The 19,114-nt window shown below is 39.7% G+C and overlaps 1 protein-coding gene across 6 annotated transcripts in view; it reads left to right on the top strand.

The window, feature by feature from the left end:
• The window catches only part of PLCB1 (phospholipase C beta 1), an 849,858-nt gene that overhangs the window by 630,785 nt on the left and 199,959 nt on the right, over positions 1-19,114 (top strand). For all 6 annotated transcript variants that reach the window (XM_025264704.3, XM_025264705.3, XM_044928314.2 and 3 more), the window contains exon 11: positions 14,483-14,640. In XM_025264704.3, the coding sequence (XP_025120489.1) occupies positions 14,483-14,640 (158 nt within the window). The remainder of the gene's footprint in view (positions 1-14,482; positions 14,641-19,114) is intronic.

Raw genomic sequence — 19,114 nt, 5'->3', positions numbered from 1 at the left:
TCAAATTGTTAAGACTTTGTAAAGGATTTTTTTCCCTCTCAGAGATCCTTAATCTTATTTGGTGCCATTGATGTATATGGCACTCTGGTGAAGCCTATGAACCCTTCTAAGGATGTTAAACACATAAAATAATGTATGTAAAATTAAAGAGGAAATAAATTCCATTGAAACATTTTTATCAAATATTAAAAAACAAATTTGTGATACAGTTGTGTATATTTTATTAGCACCATTTAAATCACATGTATTTTATTAACACAATTTTTAAGAATCATAAATAATGCATGTGACATTTGTAATAATTGAAATATGATATGAAAATGTCTGTGATTTCTAGTAGTTACAAAGTCATAGTACCACTAATACTACAGTGATTTGTGACCTACATTCATAACTGAAGAGAATGTTAAGCTGCACATGGTGGTTTGAGTTAAAGATGTAATCATTTTTCTCATCTAAGGAGAAGGAGGTCTATGGAAGCTCAAGAATCGGCCTGCAACGCAGGAGACCCCGGTTTAATTCGTGGGCCGGGAAGATCCACTGAAGAAGGCATAGGCTACCCACTTCAGTATTCTTGGGCTTTCCTGGTGGCTCAGACAGTAAAGAATCCGCCTGCAATGTGGGAGACCTGGGTTCCATCCCTGGGTTGGGAAGATCCCCTGGAGAAGGGAAAGGATCTACCCACTCCAGTATTCTGGCCTAGAGAATTCCATGGATTCTATAGTCCATGGAGTCACAAAGAGTTGAAAAGGACTGACCGACTTTCACTTTCACTTTCATGGAAGCTCAAGTTAAGAGTCTAGATCTTTGACTTAATAGGATACTAAGAAATGTAACTGTGAAGACTTTGACACATGATTGAATCTTGCATTCATCATATACTTAGGACCACAAAACTCATAAAAATGTATGTTCAGGTCATCTAGAAGTCACAATATGCAGTAATTTTACAAATAGCCCCTTTTAAGTCCAAAAATGAATATATTTACGTCCATTAGTATCTATATTATTTGCCATAAAATAAAAGAGGCAATGGTACCAAAACAATTGAGTTGCAAGATTGACTGGGTGTGTCAATTAATGTGTATCATTATGGACTTCAAGTTTTCAGAGTTTATGTAGATTCACTCAACCACAGCCTCTATTCTCCTTTTGATGTTAGATTGTCTCAGCTGTGGTCAGTGGGAACATTTTTTAGGTTGGCTGCTCTCTCTTCTTCACATGACCCATTAATCTTTGAAGATGTCCTTATTTTCTGGCACATAGAGATCTTGCAGACTCACCTTGTTCCTTCCTGCACCATGCATGGAATCAGACTTTACCCTCAGTGAGTCCTTGTTGCTTTTAGTGTGTGAAAAATATGTGTATGGGTAACAGCAATTTGAACCCTGTGCTATGGAATGTTTCTGGACCATTTCAGTGAACAAAGCAAGAAAAGATACTTTTTGTTTTCTTGTGAAGGCACAAGAGTTCACTTAACCATTTCTATTCCTTCCAATTTAAATTCTTGATTCTATAGCTGTGCTTCCTTTATCAGTCTTGATTCCTTCCAAATTATGCATAATCACTCATTTGCTTTACTGGCAACACAATAATAACTGTAAGAAACTTGTTCAATATCAATGCAAGCAATAAAACTACAAAATACTGTTAACTTTTTCTCAGCAGCTCTGCTTTTTAAACTGCTTTTTACTAAGTATTTTTAATCCAATTAATTTCTTCATTTGCCCTCCCTCTGATTAACTTGTTTAAGCACATATGAGGTAAAGAACTTGGCTTCTTTGTGTCAGTTGTGTTTGGGATGTTAGCATATTAACGGCCAATAGTTTTCAGAAAGTGGGTCTTTCAGCTACTAAAAAAGTGAAGGGTCCACTCTATTTTTCATTGAAGAAAGAACTCCAATAGCGCTCTCCAAATTTCTGAACAATAATTTCATATCACCACCATCTGATATACATGATTTCTGACCAAGTATACCAACTCTCCCCAATTTTTAAATTCTGAAAACTATTGGCCATTAATATGCTAACATCCCAAACACAACTGACACAAAGAAGCCAAGTTCTTTACCTCATATGTGCTTAAACAAGTTAATCAGAGGGAGGGCAAATGAAGAAATTAATTGGATTAAAAATACTTAGCAGAGCTGCTGAGAAAAAGTTAACAGTATTTTGTAGTTTTATTGCTTGCATTGATATTGAACAAGTTTCTTACAGTTATTATTGTGTTGCCAGTAAAGCAAATGAGTGATTATATGATCCAACAATCCCACTGCTGGGCATCCACACTGAGGAAACCAGAAGGGAAAGAGACACGTGTACCCCAATGTTCATCGCAGCACTGTGTATAATAGCCAGGACATGGAAGCAACCTAGATGTCCATCAGCAGATGAATGGATAAGAAAGCTATGGTACATATACACAATGGAGTATTACTCAGCCATTAAAAAGAATACATTTGAATCAGTTCTAATGAGGTGGATGAAACTGGAGCCTATTATACAGAGTGAAGTAAGCCAGAAAGAAAAACACCAATACAGTATACTAACGCATATATATGGAATTTAGAAAGATGGTAACAATAACCCTGCATACGAGACAGCAAAAGAGACACTGATGTATAGAACAGTCTTATGGACTCTGTGGGAGAGGGAGAGGGTGGGAAGATTTGGGAGAATGGCATTGAAACATGTAAAATATCATGTATGAAACGAGTTGCCAGTCCAGGTTCGATGCATGATACTGGATGCTTGGGGCTGGTGCACTGGGATGACCCAGAGGGATGGTATGGGGAGGGAGGAGGGAGGAGGATTCAGGATGAGGAACACATGTATACCTGTGGCAGATTCATTTTGATATTTGGCAAAACTAATACAATTTTGTAAAGTTTAAAAATAAAATAAAATTAAAAAATAAATAAATAAATAAATAAAAATGACATATAAATTCTAATATAGGATCTTGAGATTTTGACTGAAATCCTCTTTTGAGGTAAAATTTGGTTTTACTTTGTATGATATTCATATGATATTATTAGTGTCCTTGTTTTTATATAGATAAACCTCATGTACAACTCATCTTTCAGAGATCTTTGGGTAAATATGAACATCTGTAATATAGAAATTCAAACTTCCAAAAGCCAATCATGAATATTATAAAATTTTAATAACACCATAGAATCCAGTTAAATGTTAAAATCAGTATCTAGAAAATGAGTTAGATTTTATACTTTACAAGCAGTTCCAGAAGAAGTAGAAACATTTTCTATAGAAACATTATTTCATACAAGGTGTATTTGGTGGAAAAAGAAAAGTTTTTCTATTCACATGAGCCTTTAAAATGCTAGGCACAAAGAAAGGTTGGCACTTACTGCAGTATATTTCAAATACAGGAAAAAAGACTTACAGAGACACTCTCACTAAGGTTAAGATCAATCCTACCCCCTGCCCCCTCCAGTCATGACCACACTACTTATTTCCTTGGAACATTTTAAGAACTTATCTCCTTGGAGTATTTCCTGAGAAATGCCAGTCTAAATTCAAAGGGGAATTTCAATATTTCAAATGTTTTCTTTTGAGCATTCTAAGGAAGTGTAAAAATTAATATACAGTATAAAAACCAATCCATTTAGCAATGCATTATTGATTATTATGTCTATTTCCCTGCTCATTATTGCCCCTTTGTTGACTATCAAGACACCCAGAAGGAAAAATAAAATTGGATCACTGAGAGAAATACACGCACAAAATAAGTAGATTTTTAATTACAATGGTCATTTTCTAGGGTTTTGGATAGACTTGGCAGTACGTCAAGTAGTGATTATGGTTTAAATTATTGTTTTCCCTTGAGAAATCTACCCTTATGACTCAAAACAAGATTGTTTCAGGACTGAACTGGAGAAGGCAATGGCAACCACTCCAGTACTCTTGCCTGGAGAATCCCAGGGACGGGGGAGCCTGGTGGGCTGCCATCTATGGGGTTGTGCAGAGTCGGACACGACTGAAGTGACTTAGCAGCAGCAGCAGGACTGAAGAGTGTCCATTCATTTCAACCTAAAATTTTTCAGCTCTAAGTAAATCTTTCCATACTCCAAACAGTTTGGGAGATGTTGTTGTTCAGTTGCTAAGTAATATCTGACTTTTTGAGACCCCATGGGCTGCAGCAGCTGAGACTTCCTTGTCCTTCACTATCACCCTGAGTTTGCTCAAACTCATCTCCATTGAGTCGGTGATGCCCTCCAACCATCTCATCCTGTTGCCCCCCTTCTCCTTCTGGCCTCAATCTTTCCCAGCATCAGAGTCCTTTTCAGTGAGTCAGCTCTTTGCTCGGTTGTCCAAAGTATTGGAGCTTCAGCTTCAGCATCAGTCCTTTCAATGAATATTCAGGGTTGATTTCCTTTAGGATTGACTAGTTGGATCTCCTCGCTGTCCAAGGGACTCTTGAGTCTTCACCAGCACTGCAATTCAAAAGCATCAGTTTTTTGGTGCTCAACCTTCTTTATGGTCCAGCTCTCACATCCATACAGGACTACTGGAAGAATCATAGCTTTGACTATATAGACCTTTGTCGGCAACATGGTGTCTCTGCTTTTTAATACACTGTCTATATTTATCATAACTTTACTTCCAAGGAGCAAACATCTTTTCATTTCATGGCTGCAGTCACTGTCCACAGTGATTTTGAAGCCCAAGAAAATAAAATCTGTCACTGTTTCCACTTTACCCCCATCTATTTGCCATAAAGTGATGGGGCCAGATGCCATGATCTTAATTTTTGGAATGTTGAATTTCAAGCCAGCTTTTTCACTGTCCTCTTTCACCCTCATCAAGAGGCTCTTTACTTCCTTTCCACTTTCTACCATTAGAGTGGCATCATCTGCATATCTGAGGTTATTGATATTTCTCCCAGTAATCTTGATTCCAGCTTGTGGGAGATAATGGCTCCATATACTCAGGAATTCATATACTCCATATACTCCATATACTCAGCCCTGGGATTTCTTTGGAAGGAATGATGCTAAAGCTGAAACTCCAGTACTTTGGCCACCTCATGCGAAGAGTTGACTCATTGGAAAAGACTCTCATGCTGGGAGGGATTGGGGGCAGGAAGAGAAGAGGACGATGGAGGATGAGATGGCTGGATGGCATCACCGACTCAATGGACATGAGTCTGAGTGAACTCTGGAAGTTGGTGATGGACAGGGAGGCTTGGCATGCTGCAATTCATGGGGTCACAAAGAGTCGGACACGACTGAGCGACTGAACTGAACTGATACTCAGGAAAAGCAAAGTGATGTTATCTCTGAATAATTAACATTTTTTATTCAGCTTAGGAAATCTCTGAATAATTAACATTTTTTATTCAGCTTAGGAAATAAAGCATTACGTTGGAGCTTTTAGCTATCAGTCTAATGAATTAAACTATCTGATTATTCGACTCCTAAGATGTATGTTCTTGACTGCAGAAAAGCTCTAAAAATATACCTATACCCTTTAAAATAGTTTCACTCTTGTCAGAATCAGTCATTCCAACCTTGGTTGGTTGTCAGTCTCTACCAACCCTGGCTTACTGTCACTCCCTCTCTTCATCTCTTCTACTCATTTAGTCCTTGGCATATGCAACCTTTCATAATCTATTTTTTGTTTAAAGAGCACATACGTCAATTGAAAAAATGCACAAGATTGAAGTTGTGAATTAAGTTGTATTGGGGGAAAAATCAGGATGATAGCCTGGGAAACATTTCAGATAGCTCTGAGAAATTGCTCCAAAGAGAGAGGGAAGATAGTATTATTTATGATTTTAGTGAAGATGGGTATGTGTGGTCAGAGGCTTATGGAGGCTTTGACAGAGGCTTGCTGCTAGTCACAAGGAGCTGATGTCACTGTTAGACATTTTAGTGCTTTTCTAGGGATGAGAAGATGCAACAATTGGGCTCATAAGATCTTCTCCTGAAGATATATAAGTATCTGAAGACCAGTTCTGCCAGTTTTTTCCCAGAGCATAGAGTCGTCTCCACCCTGAACTCCTTTCAGTGTGTATGAAGGTCTACAGTGACTAGTGACCTAAGTCTTGTAGAGGCAGATGGCAAGTGCCAATTTTTAGTTAGCACACAGACCAATGAAAGTTGGGTGGTAGAATGTGAAGAGTTGAGCTTAGCAAATAATAAACAGACCAAGTTTAATTTTGTGTTTAAGTAAATGAACTCTTATAAACTTTAACTTCTTCATTTAGAAAATGAAAGGAAGTTGAAACAGCCAGTATGTTTTAGGCGATAAGTGTGTGCATGTGTGCCAAGTCGCTTCGGTCATGTCTGACTCTTCATGACCTGATGGACCGAGGGTCACCTGTCCATCCCGTGGGATTCTCCAGCCAACATTACTGGAGTGGGTTGCCATGCCCTCCTCCAGGGGATCTTCCCAATCCAGGGATGGAACCCATGTCTCTTCTGTTTCCTACACTGGCGGATGGGTTCTTTACCACTGGTGCCACCTGGTTATGTAAAAGGAAACTATTACTCAGTGGTTTAAACATTAAGAAATGTATTACCTCATACAACAAGAAATCCAGAAGCAGAGTGATTGAGGTTTGATTAAATCAGGAATTGTTGGTGTCGTAAGAGACTCAGATGCTTTGCATCTTTTCACTCCTCTTACAGTTTCAAGACGGCTGTGCACCCGGGGCATCGCCTCCTAAGAAATAAGCTCCACGTGTGGCCCAGGGACATCTCTGTCTTGTGGCCCTTTGTGTGAGTGAGGTTCCCCACACCCCATCCAGTAGACTTTCCTTTATTCCCTACTGGATGTAGAGCAGAGTTACACCATATAGCAATGACCTACAAATAGCATTAGCAGGGGCCACAGAACGACTATGACTGGCTGAGAAGAATTGAGATTTACCCCAGACCTGGGAAGGAGACCCTAAAGCTTATCAGAACCTAACCAGATTATTCTGTTGCCAAGGAAAGAGAGGAAGAAATGACAACCAGAAGTGTGATAGTGGGGTGAGGGTTTAAATTCCCTGACACATAAGAATGTTCTCTTAAAAAAAAAAAAGTTCTCCTTTCTTTATACAACACTTACCTCCCTGCCTAAATGGTACGGGTAAGGAAGATGTCTTGTGTCATTTTTGCATCCTAAGCCGCCAGTATTTGCCTCCCACGGAGAATGTTGAGAATGTGCATAGACCCTAGTGGTGAGGCTCCTATAATCAATAAGGAATATGCTTAAAGTTGTTTTCCCCCTTGCCTAAGCCATCCCATGGCAATTGGGTCTATTTCAAAAGAGCTTCATGGTGATAAACCATAATGGAAAAGAATGTAAAAAAGTATATACACACACATTGTGTGTGTGTGTGTGTGTGTGTGTGTATGTATAACTGAATCACTCTGCTGTACCATTAACATGGCGTGATAAATCAACTATACTTCAATTTAAGTATAAGTTGGCAGAGAGAAAATATGGAAGAGAGAGATCAGATCAAACCAATAGTCCTAGAGATGGTCAGGATGAACAACACATCCTCTGTATTTTGAATAGTTTTCTCAAGTGTAGCTGTTGGTTTCACAGAATTTCAAGCAAGGAGAAATGATCCCATCTCTATTTTTTGAAGGAGACAGTGTTTATTGAAGAAAGACACTGAATTAACAAATGCATCACATTGGATAACCTTCTTTCCCTGAGGTTGAAGAGAAGATAGTAAATAATAGTAAATATAGGCAATCAATCATCATAGTCCACAAGATGAGAAATTTCTCAGAAGACTGTGTTAATGGATGAATTGTTATTTTCAGTTTTTGGTCTCTTCCAACTATGGATGCCTTGGATAATCTGAGACAAAGCTCAAGTAAATGGAACCAGCTGCCCGAAATGAATGCAGTCAAATGAAAAGGTGCAGAGCTATGACTCCGGGTGGTATTATGAATTAATCTGAGATAGAGTTTCAGTTCCAAAGTTCAATCATGGGCTTGGAATGTACTCCAAAATATATTCACAGCCAGGCAGAGATGATGTCAGATACTAGTTTCAGAAACAACAAGGGTTGAATGACTCATGACATATCATTAATCCTAACCCACAGCAATCCCCTGGCCCCAGAAGGTCAATTTATCGGATCTAATCAAATGAAAATATAATGAGTGGATGGAATATAATAATGAGGGGTTAGAAATTTTAGAGAACAATAAACCAGCTTTGAGGCTTTAAGCAGAAATGGAGTAGGGGAGAATATCAGTAATAATTCATATATGTGGAAAAAAGCTCCATAAATGAAGGAAAACACAGAGAACCAAATATGCATTCCAAGCAATAAGACAATTATGGATAAATGTATGGTTTTTAATGCTTCCTTTGAAAAGTTTCCGTTTCAAATACAAATTGTACATTTTGAGAATGAACCAAATTACCTTAGAGAAATTTTGGGAGTCTTAGATATTGAACAGTAAACACGACACAGACACACACACTCACACACAAACAAACACATATACACTCTCCCCCTTCCCTTTCTTTGTTTTGATTTGTTTTTCTTCTCAGAATCTTTCTGTCTCACAAACTCAACTCCATGCCTTACCATGTCTTTCAAAATATTAACTGATCAACATTCAAAAAGTATATCAAATCCCTTCTATTTGAATGATAAAAAATATATATGCAGCAAACAAATTAAAAAAAACTGTTTTGGAAACATTTTGAATCTTTTATGACAAACACTCTGCTGTGGGTTAAGTAAGATATACCTTCAGTGTGAAACCATGCAACTCAGGATGGAATTGAGCCCACAGTCTTTTAACTGAGATCACACACCTGGTCTCGAGACTTAATGAAGTTCTGGTTCTTGATGTCTCATTGTAGAAAGAATTCAGTGAGAGACAAAGTGATAGGTAAGAAGTGGACTTATTTAGAGAGAATTACACTCCACAGGCAGAGTGTAGACCATCTCAGAAGGCAAGAGCAACCCTAAAATGTAGTGTGGTTAATTTTTATGGGCTGGATAATTTCATGGGCTAATGAGTGGTAAGATTATTCCAACTATTTGGGAGAAAGGGCAGAGATTTCCAGAAATTGGGCCACTGCCCAATTTTTTGATGGTCAACCTTGGATTATATCATGCAAAATGCCAGGCTGGATGAAGCACAAGCTGGAATCAAGATTGTGGAGAGAAATCTCAACAACCTCAAATATGCAGATGACAACGTGCCTATGGCAGAAAGGGAAAAGGAACTAAAGAGCCTCTTAATGAAAGTGAAAGAAGAGAATGAAAAAGCTGGCTTAAAAATCAACATTCAAAAAAAGAAGATCATGGCTCTGGTCCCATAACTTCATGGCAAATAGATGGGGGAACAATGGAAACAGTGAGAGACTTTATTTTCTTTGGCTCCAAAATTACTGTGGATGGTTACTGCAGCCATGAAATGAAAAGACACTTGCTCCTTGGAAGAAAAGCTATGGCAAACCTAGAGACATGGACTTCCCTGGTGGTCCAATGGTTAAGAATTGGCCTGCCAATGCAGGGGAAATGGGTTCGATCCTTGGTCCAGGAGGATCCCACATGCTATGGAGAACTAAGCCCCAACCACTGAACTCATTCTCTAGAGCCTGTGCTCTGCAACAAGACAACCAATGAGAAGGCTGTGCACCACAACCAGAGCGTAGCCTCCCCTCAACAACTAAAGAATGCCAACACACAGCATCGAAGACCCGTCAGCCAAAAATAAATAAATAAAATTTTTTTTAAAAAAGCAGAGACATAACTTTGCTGACAAAGGTCTGTATAGTTCAAGCTATGGTTTTTCTAGTAGTCATGTAAGGATGTAAGAGTTGGACCATAAAGAAGGCTGAATGCCGAAGAATTGATGCTTGCAAACTATGGTGTTGGAGAAGACTCTTGAGAGTCCCTTGGACTTCAGGGAGATCCTAAAGAAAATCAGTCTTGGATGTTCATTGGAAGGACTCATGCTGAAACTCCAATACTCTGGCCACCTGATATAAGGAGCTGACTCATTGGAAAAGACCCTGATGCTGGGAAAGACTGAAGACAGGATGAGAAGGTGACTACAGAGGACAAGATGGTTGGGTGGCATCACCAACTCAAGGGACATAAGTTTGAGCAAATTCCGGGAGATGGTGAAGGACAGAGAAACCTGGTGTGCTGCAGTCCATGAGGTCACAAATAGTCGGACATGATGAGTGACTGAACAACTACTTGGAGCTGTCATGGTGCCTGTGGGTGTGTCATTTAACTTGCTCATGTGTTACAATGAGTGTATTCTGAGGTTTGAGGTATAGTGGAAGTGGACTTGTCTACTATTTTGGACGTGAACTGGTTCTAATCAGTTTATGTCATGTCCTTGGGCTATGTCATTCTTCTAAATGTTGTTTCCTGAACTTCCTTACCGAAGTTCAGATCAGATCAGATCAGATCAGTTGCTCAGTCATGTCTGACTCTTTGCGACCCCATGAATCGCAGCACGCCAGGCCTCCCTGTCCAACACCAACTCCTGGAGTTCACTGAGATTCACGTCCATCGAGTCAGTGATGCCATCCAGCCATCTCATCCTCTGTCGTCCCCTTCTCCTCCTGCCCCCAATCCCTCCCAGCATCAGAGTCTTTTCCAATGAGTCAACTCTTCGCATCAGGTGGCCAAAGGACTGGAGTTTCAGCTTTAGCATCATTCCTTCCAAAGAAATCCCAGGGCTGATCTCCTTCAGGATGGACTGGTTGAATCTCCTTGCAGTCCAAGGGACTCTCAAGAGTCTTCTCCAACACCACAGTTCAAAAGCATCAATTCTTTGGCATTCAGCCTTCTTCACAGTCCAACTCTCACATCCGTACATGATCATGGGAAAAACCATAGCCTTGACTAGACGAACCTTTGTTGGCAAAGTAATGTCTCTGCTTTTCAATATGCTATCTAGGTTGGTCATAACTTTCCTTCCAAGGAGTAAGCATCTTTTAATTTCATGGCTGCAGTCACCATCTGCAGTGATATTGGAGCCCAGAAAAATAAAGTCTGACACTGTTTCCACTGTTTCCCCATCTATTTCCCATGAAGTGATGGGACCAGATGCCATGATCTTCGTTTTCTGAATGTTGAGCTTTAAGCCAACTTTTTCACTCTCCTCTTTCACTTTCATCAAGAGGCTTTTAGTTCCTCTTCACTTTCTGCCATAAGGGTGGTGTCATCTGCATATCTGAGGTTATTGATATTTCTCCCAGCAATCTTGATTCCAGCTTGTGCTTCTTCCAGCCCAGCGTTTCTCATGATGTACTCTGCATAGAAGTTAAATAAGCAGGGTGACAATATACAGCCTTGACGTACTCCTTTTCCTATTTGGAACCAGTCTGTTGTTCCATATCCAGTTCTAACTGTTGCTTCCTGACCTGCATACACATTTCTCAAGAGGCAGGTCAAGTGGTCTGGTATTCCCATCTCTTTCAGAATTTCCCACAGTTTATTGTGATCCACACAGTCAAAGGCTTTGGCATAGTCAATAAAACAGAAATAGATGTTTTTCTGAAACTCTCTTGCTTTTTCCATGATCCAGCGGATGTTGGCAATTTGATCTCTGATTCCTCTGCCTTTACTAAAACCAGCTTGAACATCAGGAAGTTCACGGTTCACATATTGCTGAAGCCTGGCTTGGAGAATTTTGAGCATTACTTTACTAGTGTGTGAGATGAGTGCAATTGTGTGGTAGTTTGAGCACTCTTTGGCATTGCCTTTCTTTGGGATTGGAATGAAAACTGACCTTTTCCAGTCCTGTGGCCACTGCTGAGTTTTCCACATTTGCTGGCATATTGAGTGCAGCACTTTCACAGCATCATCTTTCAGGATTTGGAATAGCTCAACTGGAATTCCATCACCTCCACTAGCTTTGTTCATAGTGATGCTTTCCAAGGCCCACTTGACTTCACATTCCAGGATGTCTGGCTCTAGGTCAGTGATCACACCATCGTGATTATCTGGGTCATGAAGATCTTTTTTGTACAGTTCTTCTGTGTATTCTTGTCATCTCTTCTTAATATCTTCTGCTTCTGTTAGGTCTTTCTGTTAGGTCTTACTTACCAAAGTTAGTAACACTTAACAAAATATTAATGAAATTGCACATTATGTAACAGTATTGGATATAGTCAGTAATACACTTAAAGAATATCCTAGGTAGAACACAAGAAAATCTGCTCTACTCTTGAATAGCTGTGCAATTGTCTGCAGGAGCTAGCATTTTTAATGAGTTAACCTGATTAATTATTTGAATTCTTCACTTCTTTAGCTAAAGTAGCCCTCCCTTAAGTTTAACATGTAAATGAACATCATTTTTCCTTCATTCCCACTCTCCCTTTTTTGTTTATGCAGAAAGATCTTTATTACAACAAACTTTGAAGCTATTATAAATGGCAAATTAATTATCTAGCATCAGAAACTTTCTAGGTTACTTTGTCAGCATTTCTGCTTTTGCAAATATTTATGTATTTAAAATGCCTTATTTTTTCCAGTAAAGAAAAGTGATTTTGCAAACCTACTTAATCAGCCTTTCCATGCATTTATTAGGGCTCTATAGAACTGAAAAATGTCACCCTATTGCTATGCTGATAATGGATGTTGTGAGATGCATATAAAACTAAAATTAAGCCATAGGTTTAATCCCATTTTCTCTGTCCTGTGTGTCTCCACTAAGAAGATCTTGTCCATTTCAAAATCCTTTTGACAGTTTTCATTGATATATCACTTTTAAATTACTGCTGAAAAAATGGAGGCATATAGAATATAACTCACAGGAAATCCTTAATGTGGAAAGCCAAAAACTTCCATTTGTGTGTTGATGGTAGTGGGCTTGCCTCAAAACTTATTTATTATTAATCTTTTAAAAAATTTATCAAAGAAATTTCCTGGTAATCCAATGGTTAGGACTTGGAGCTGAACTGCCATGAACCAAGTTCAAGGCCTGGGCAAGGAGCCAAGATCCTGCAGTCTGCAAGGTGCAACCATAAATAAATAAATCATTTATCAAGAAATTACAACCTTCCATTGACTTCTTAAGTGAAACAGAAATAGTTGGGCTTCTACCCCTGCCCACAGATTTCTCAGGTGCTTGTTGACTATACAATTCATATCACTTTACTAGAGATTTTCAGTTCTGCTTCCAGGGGTTTTTAATTTTGGTAAATTTTGTCTATTTTCTTTCTTTGCTATTTGTACTTTTGGTGTCATATCTATGAAACAATTGCCTAACCTAAGTCACAAAAATTTACCTCTACATTCTCTGTTTAGAGTTTTATTATTTTAGCCCATACAGTTAGGAGCTTCATTGATTGTGTGTGTGTGTGTGTGTGTGTGTGTGTTTGTGTGTGTTCTGTGTATGATGTAAGAGGAATCCAACTTCACTATTTTCCATATGGCAATCCAGCTGTCCTAGCACCATTTCTTAAAAAAGATGATTTTCTGCAATGAATTGTCTTAGAACCCTAGATGTCAGTCAGTTTAACATAATTGTGGGGGCTTATCTCTGGAGTCCCAATTTTATTCCATTGACCTATGTGTCTAATCTTATGCCAGTACCACTCTGCCTTGATCACTGGAGTTTGTAGTTAAGTTTGAAGCTGGGAAGCCTTCCAACTTTGTCCTTATTTTTTACAATCATTTTTGCTATTCTGGGTCCTTTAAATTTCCATATGAATTTTGGGATCAATTTGTACAAAAAAGACAGATAAGATTTTTATGGGAATTGAATTTGTAAATCAACTTGAGATGTAGTGCTACCTTAACAATTTTAAGTCTTCTGCTCTGTGAACATGGGATGTATTTCCATTTACCTAGGTCTTGTTTAACTTTGTTAAACAGTGTCTTATAGAGTACAAATTTTACACTTCATTTGTCAAATTTAAATTTATTTCTACAAAGTTATTTCCATTTTGCAAAGATAATGTTTAGCTATGCTAAGTATTTGTGCCTTGGACAAAAATGACAGAAGGTTTGACTTGTATAATACAAGAGCCTGTCAATAATACTTATTCATAGGGAGGGTCAGAATGACAAGACTGAGGTTTGAAATTATAATCCTGATCTTCCACTTACAGGCTTTGGGAACTTGGACAAATAAAATGTTCTATGCCATTTTTATTATCTGAAAATAGACATTTAATAACAAAGATAGTTATATTGGGCAGATTTTTGTGAAGATTGAATGTAGTAATATATATAAAGTTCAAAGAATTATAGCTGGCACATGGTTAGCAGTTAATAAACATGAGTTGCTGTTATTGTTACATATCCTTCTAGTCTCTCTTCTCCAAACCCCTGCTAGGGGGCCACAGTTCCATTTGGGTTTATGTTACTACCTCTGGTATGTTGAGACAGAAGAAAGGCTGAGAACTACTCAAGGTCTTGAACTCTTTGCTTTCCCATTGTTGAAGATCTCTTCTAGGAAACCATCAGTGTGTTCCTTGCTTTGTGGGAGTCTGAGATTCATTTTATTGACATTTTACAGCTGGCCAGCTGGCTGGAAACTCCTCCGTTGAGATGTATCGCCAAGTGCTCCTGTCTGGTTGTCGCTGTGTGGAGCTGGACTGCTGGAAGGGACGAACTGCAGAAGAGGAGCCAGTCATCACCCATGGGTTCACCATGACCACAGAAATATCCTTCAAGGTAGAGTGAATGAATATTACTAAGAGAAGAAGCTAGAGAGACCTGACCCCCTTTTTGGGTAAAATCTGTTTCAGCAGGTTTAGCAGTATAAGGATCACAGTTAAGTCCATAGGCTATTAATCATATTTGTAATTTCTGAGGCTAAAATTTAGCAGTTTTCACATGAGTGATTGGCATCAGATGAACTGATCACCAAAATCTAAGGAAACTGTCTTATAAAAGGAAATAACAATTTATTTGCCTATTTAGCACATTCTCTTTTTTTAATTGTATTTTGTCATTGTGAAATACAACATATATGAAGAATTTGCTGTGCTAAGTTGCTTCAGCCATGTCTGACTCTTTGCAGCCCCATGGACTGTAGCCCACCAGGCTTCTCTGTCCATGGGATTCCCCAGGCAACAATACTGGAGTGGGTTGCCTTCTCCACATTGGGAGCATTGGGAGCAAAAAGTTTCCAATTCCCAGCTTTTAGCCCTGGAACACTTGGGATGTGATAAAATGAACATCTATCATTTGAGAGGGCAGCAAAAAGAACCAAGATTTTCAAGGGATAGCCAGGATTCAGTTTAGACAAATGGATTTCCTAATATTTTACTTGACAGCATATATATGTTCAGAAGGAATATTTACACCTTAAAATGTATTTACTATGTTATGAAATTGACTTTTCATGATTTCTGAAACTTCAGTTCAGTCACTCAGCTGTGTCCAACTCTTTGTGACCCCATGGACTGCAGCACACCAAGGTTTTCTGTCCATCACCAACTCCTGGAGCTTGCTCAAACTCATGTCCATTTAGTCGGTGATGCCATACAACCATCTCATCCTCTGTTGTCCCCTTCTCCTGCCTTCAGTCTTTCCCAGCATCAGGGTCTTTTCCAATGAGTCAGTTCTTCACATCAGGTGGCCAAAGTATTCTGAAACTTAGGTTACTATATAGCAATTACCCACTCCAGCATTCTGGCCTGCAGAATTCCATGGACTGTATAGTCCATGGGGTCGCAAAGAGTCAGACATGACTGAGTGACTTTCACTTTCACAAAATTTTACATCAATGTTTAATATGGGGTTGACCTTAATTCTGATGAAAATCTTTAGAAGTTTTATCTGCTCCTGAAGTTGAGCACTTTTTTTTTTGTTGTTGTTGTATTTCACTGCTCAGACTTTATTGAGCTGGTAATCAAAGAAAAGCAATAGAAAACTATTTGATTCTATCTTACTGTGGAGCAATGAATTTGGGCATCAACATAGCTAAGTTTGAATCTTGTCTTTGCTTTTATCAGTTGGGTCTCCTTAGACAAATTATATTAATTGTTCTGTAAGTTAACTTTTCATCTGTAAAATTGATACAATATTACCTTCACCAGGTCATTCATGGGGTGAGCATTCAATGTCTTTTGGTTTTTCTTTAATGGAAGATCCATGTGTTTTGGTTCCATTTCTGTAGTCCCCCACCTTCGCATCTCCTGCCATGGTCCCTTGTCGGCTAAGATACCAGCCCTAACCTGTTGGGATCTTTTTAAAAAGTGGGGGACACACAACCATTGTGTGGAGTGGATGCAATTTGGGTTCATCCATCTGTTGATGGATGAAGAGGATCATGCAATGCGAGACAGTACATCCAGATGGAAGCCTTGTGAGCTAGGGGACCAATGGACTTGTGCACATACCCACTCCAGGAGGGCCACTCACAGCCCTGCCCACCACCCACTCATGAGTCCATGTGAGGAGCAATTATATTTTCTTAAACATTTATAATCCTCAAGGTTGTTTGAGTTCCTTTAGGGGTAAGGGAGACTACAGAGGGAATATAAACACCAAGCACATTCTAAGGCATATTTATTTTCTATGAAGCTTTTGCTTCTTGCCTCAGCCATCAAGTCAGCTTGGAATGACTCTCCCTGTTCACTTGACCTTACAAGTGGTCCTTCAATCACATTTGTGACCCCAGAGTCACAGGCTGGTGAGCATCTATTCCTGGGCTCCAGAAGCACAATTTTTCAACCACATGCACACACTTGTTGACAGATTTAGAGACTAAAAAACTAAATCTAGCTCAGAATTCTTCTTCCTCTCTCTGCCTACGGCAGTTGAGGGTGAGGTGCGGCCAAAAAAGAGCAGGAAACTCGTCATCCTGGTGGTTGATTGGCACAGCTCTGCTTCCTGCTATTGTGCGTTTGCAGGATAGATAATTCTGTCAGAGATGTGAGTGTCTGGTGGTGGTGCTGGGTGGGGATGAGTCTGAGGAATAGAAATGCCAGCCTGTTTTGCAGAAACAGATCAGGAACTCTCTGCATCAGGATTAGGACTAGAGGGAGGTGAGCGAAATGTCTTACATGCAAAACTTATAGAGGTGTCTATTCTCACTGGTGTGTAAATGCAGAGGTGGCACCTGAGATTGAGCATCTCTTTAAATTTTGCACTTAGGCACCTCATCTGCCTCACCCAAGTCCCAGCCCCGCTCTGCCTGATTATCAGCATGCAACCTGCTTTTCCAGCACCGACTGTGTACAGTGACCTTTTCATAAAGGGTAAGAAGAGAAACGGGGCCATGGCCCAGTGCTCTCTCACCCTCAGTACCCCTGCCTGTGACTCCCTGGGCTGAAGCTCCATGGGCCTCTGTGCCATTTCTTGACCAAGCTAAGCAGGGATACCTCCCAGCCTTTGCCAGTTTGTGCCTCTGCCTGAGACAGTCTTCCCGCAGTTATCTGCATGGCTCACCACTTAACTCCTTGCAAGTGTCAGTTGCTCGGTCATGTCCAACTCTTTGCCAGGCTCCTCTGTCCATGGAATTCTCCAGGCAAGAATTCTAGAGTGGGTTGCCATTCCCTCCTCCAGGGGATTTTCCTGGCCCAGGGATCAAACCTGGGTTTCTTGCATTACAAACAGATTCTTTACCATCTGAGCCACCAGGGAACTCTTTGAAGTCTTTCTCAAATGCCACCTTCTCAGGGAGGCCTCCTGGGACCTATTTAATACTGTGACCAGCCATCACACCCACTCCCACCTTCCTGGTCTGCTCCCCATCACTTTATTTCTTCCATTTACCAAGTGGCACCTTCTAACACTCTGCTTAATTTACTCAGTTATTTATTGAGTTCCTTCTTTATTGGCTGTGTGTGTGTGTTCACTCAGTCATGTCCAACTCTTTGTGACCCATGGACTGTAGCCCACCAGTCTCCTCTGTCCTTGGAATTTTCCAGGCCAGAATACTGGAGTATGTTGCCATTTCCTTCACCAGGGAATCTTCCCAACCCAGGGATCAAACCTGTGTCTCTTATATCACCTGCATGGGCAGGCAGATTTTTTACCATTAGCGCCATTAGCTGTGTCCTTCTAATAGCATTGAGCACCATAAAAATAGGGATCTTTGTTTTGTTTTCTAATCTTTCCCAAGCACTTTAAAAAGAGTCTGGCAGAGGGCCTTCCCTGGCAGTACAGTGGCTGAGACTTCACCATCCAATGCAGGGGGTGTGGATTCGATCCCTGGCTGGAGAGCTAAGAGACCACATGCTCGTGGCCAAAACACCAAAACAGGAATAGAAGCAATATTGTAATAAATTCAGTAAAGACTTTAAAAATGGTCCAGAAAAAAAATCTTTAAAAAAATTTTTAAAAAGAACTGGCATATAATAGGTACTGGTGAAAGGAAGCCTGGCATGCTGCTGTGGGGTCACAAAGAGTCAGACACAACTGAGCAACAATAAAATTTTTTATTTTTTATTGAAAGATAATTGCTTTACAGAATTTTGCCACTTTTTCCATCCCTGGTGGCTCAGACTGTAAGGAAGCTGCTTTCAATGTAGGAGACCTGGTTCGATCCCTGGTTTGGAAAGATCCCCTGGAGAAGGGAAAGGCTACCCACTCCAGTATTCTGGCCTGGAGAATTCCATGGACTGAGGAGCTTGGTGGGCTACAGTCCATGAGGTCTCGAAGAATCAGACACAAATGAACAACTAACACTTTCTCACTTTATTTCCATCCCCAAGCAAATAGACAAATTATAGTGGAGACTTCATTTTTAGTCTTTCTTGCCTCTGTTCATCAGGTAGATGAATTTTGTTTTTCTCCATTTTTGCTGTAAAATTCCATATGTTGATAGGTGGTGAAAAAATTCTCTCAATGTTTGCCTGTCTGGGCTATCCTGTATATTTGGACCTGATCTGCATGGTGTAATTAGACTATATTCTATAGCCACAGTGTCTATTGCAGCAGCAGAATAAACCAAGTGCAAAAGTCCATCATTTTTATGTCACACAGTTTATCTGCTCTAAGTCTATGTGATCTGGAAAGCTTTGTGAGGTCTATGATATATCCCCACAGCAAAAGTTCCTATTGGCATTTACCGCCTATTTATTGTTGGGCCAAAATAAAAAGGTGTGTTCTGGGAAAGTGGACATGCTGTAATTCAACCTCTTTATGGAGGACTTTTTATTTTGCATTCTGGATTCATTTATTACACACCCCGTAT

This window comes from Bubalus bubalis, chromosome 14 (assembly GCF_019923935.1).
Source record: "Bubalus bubalis isolate 160015118507 breed Murrah chromosome 14, NDDB_SH_1, whole genome shotgun sequence".
NCBI classification, from domain to species: Eukaryota; Metazoa; Chordata; class Mammalia; order Artiodactyla; family Bovidae; genus Bubalus; species Bubalus bubalis.
This window is presented reverse-complemented; position numbering and strand designations above follow the sequence as displayed.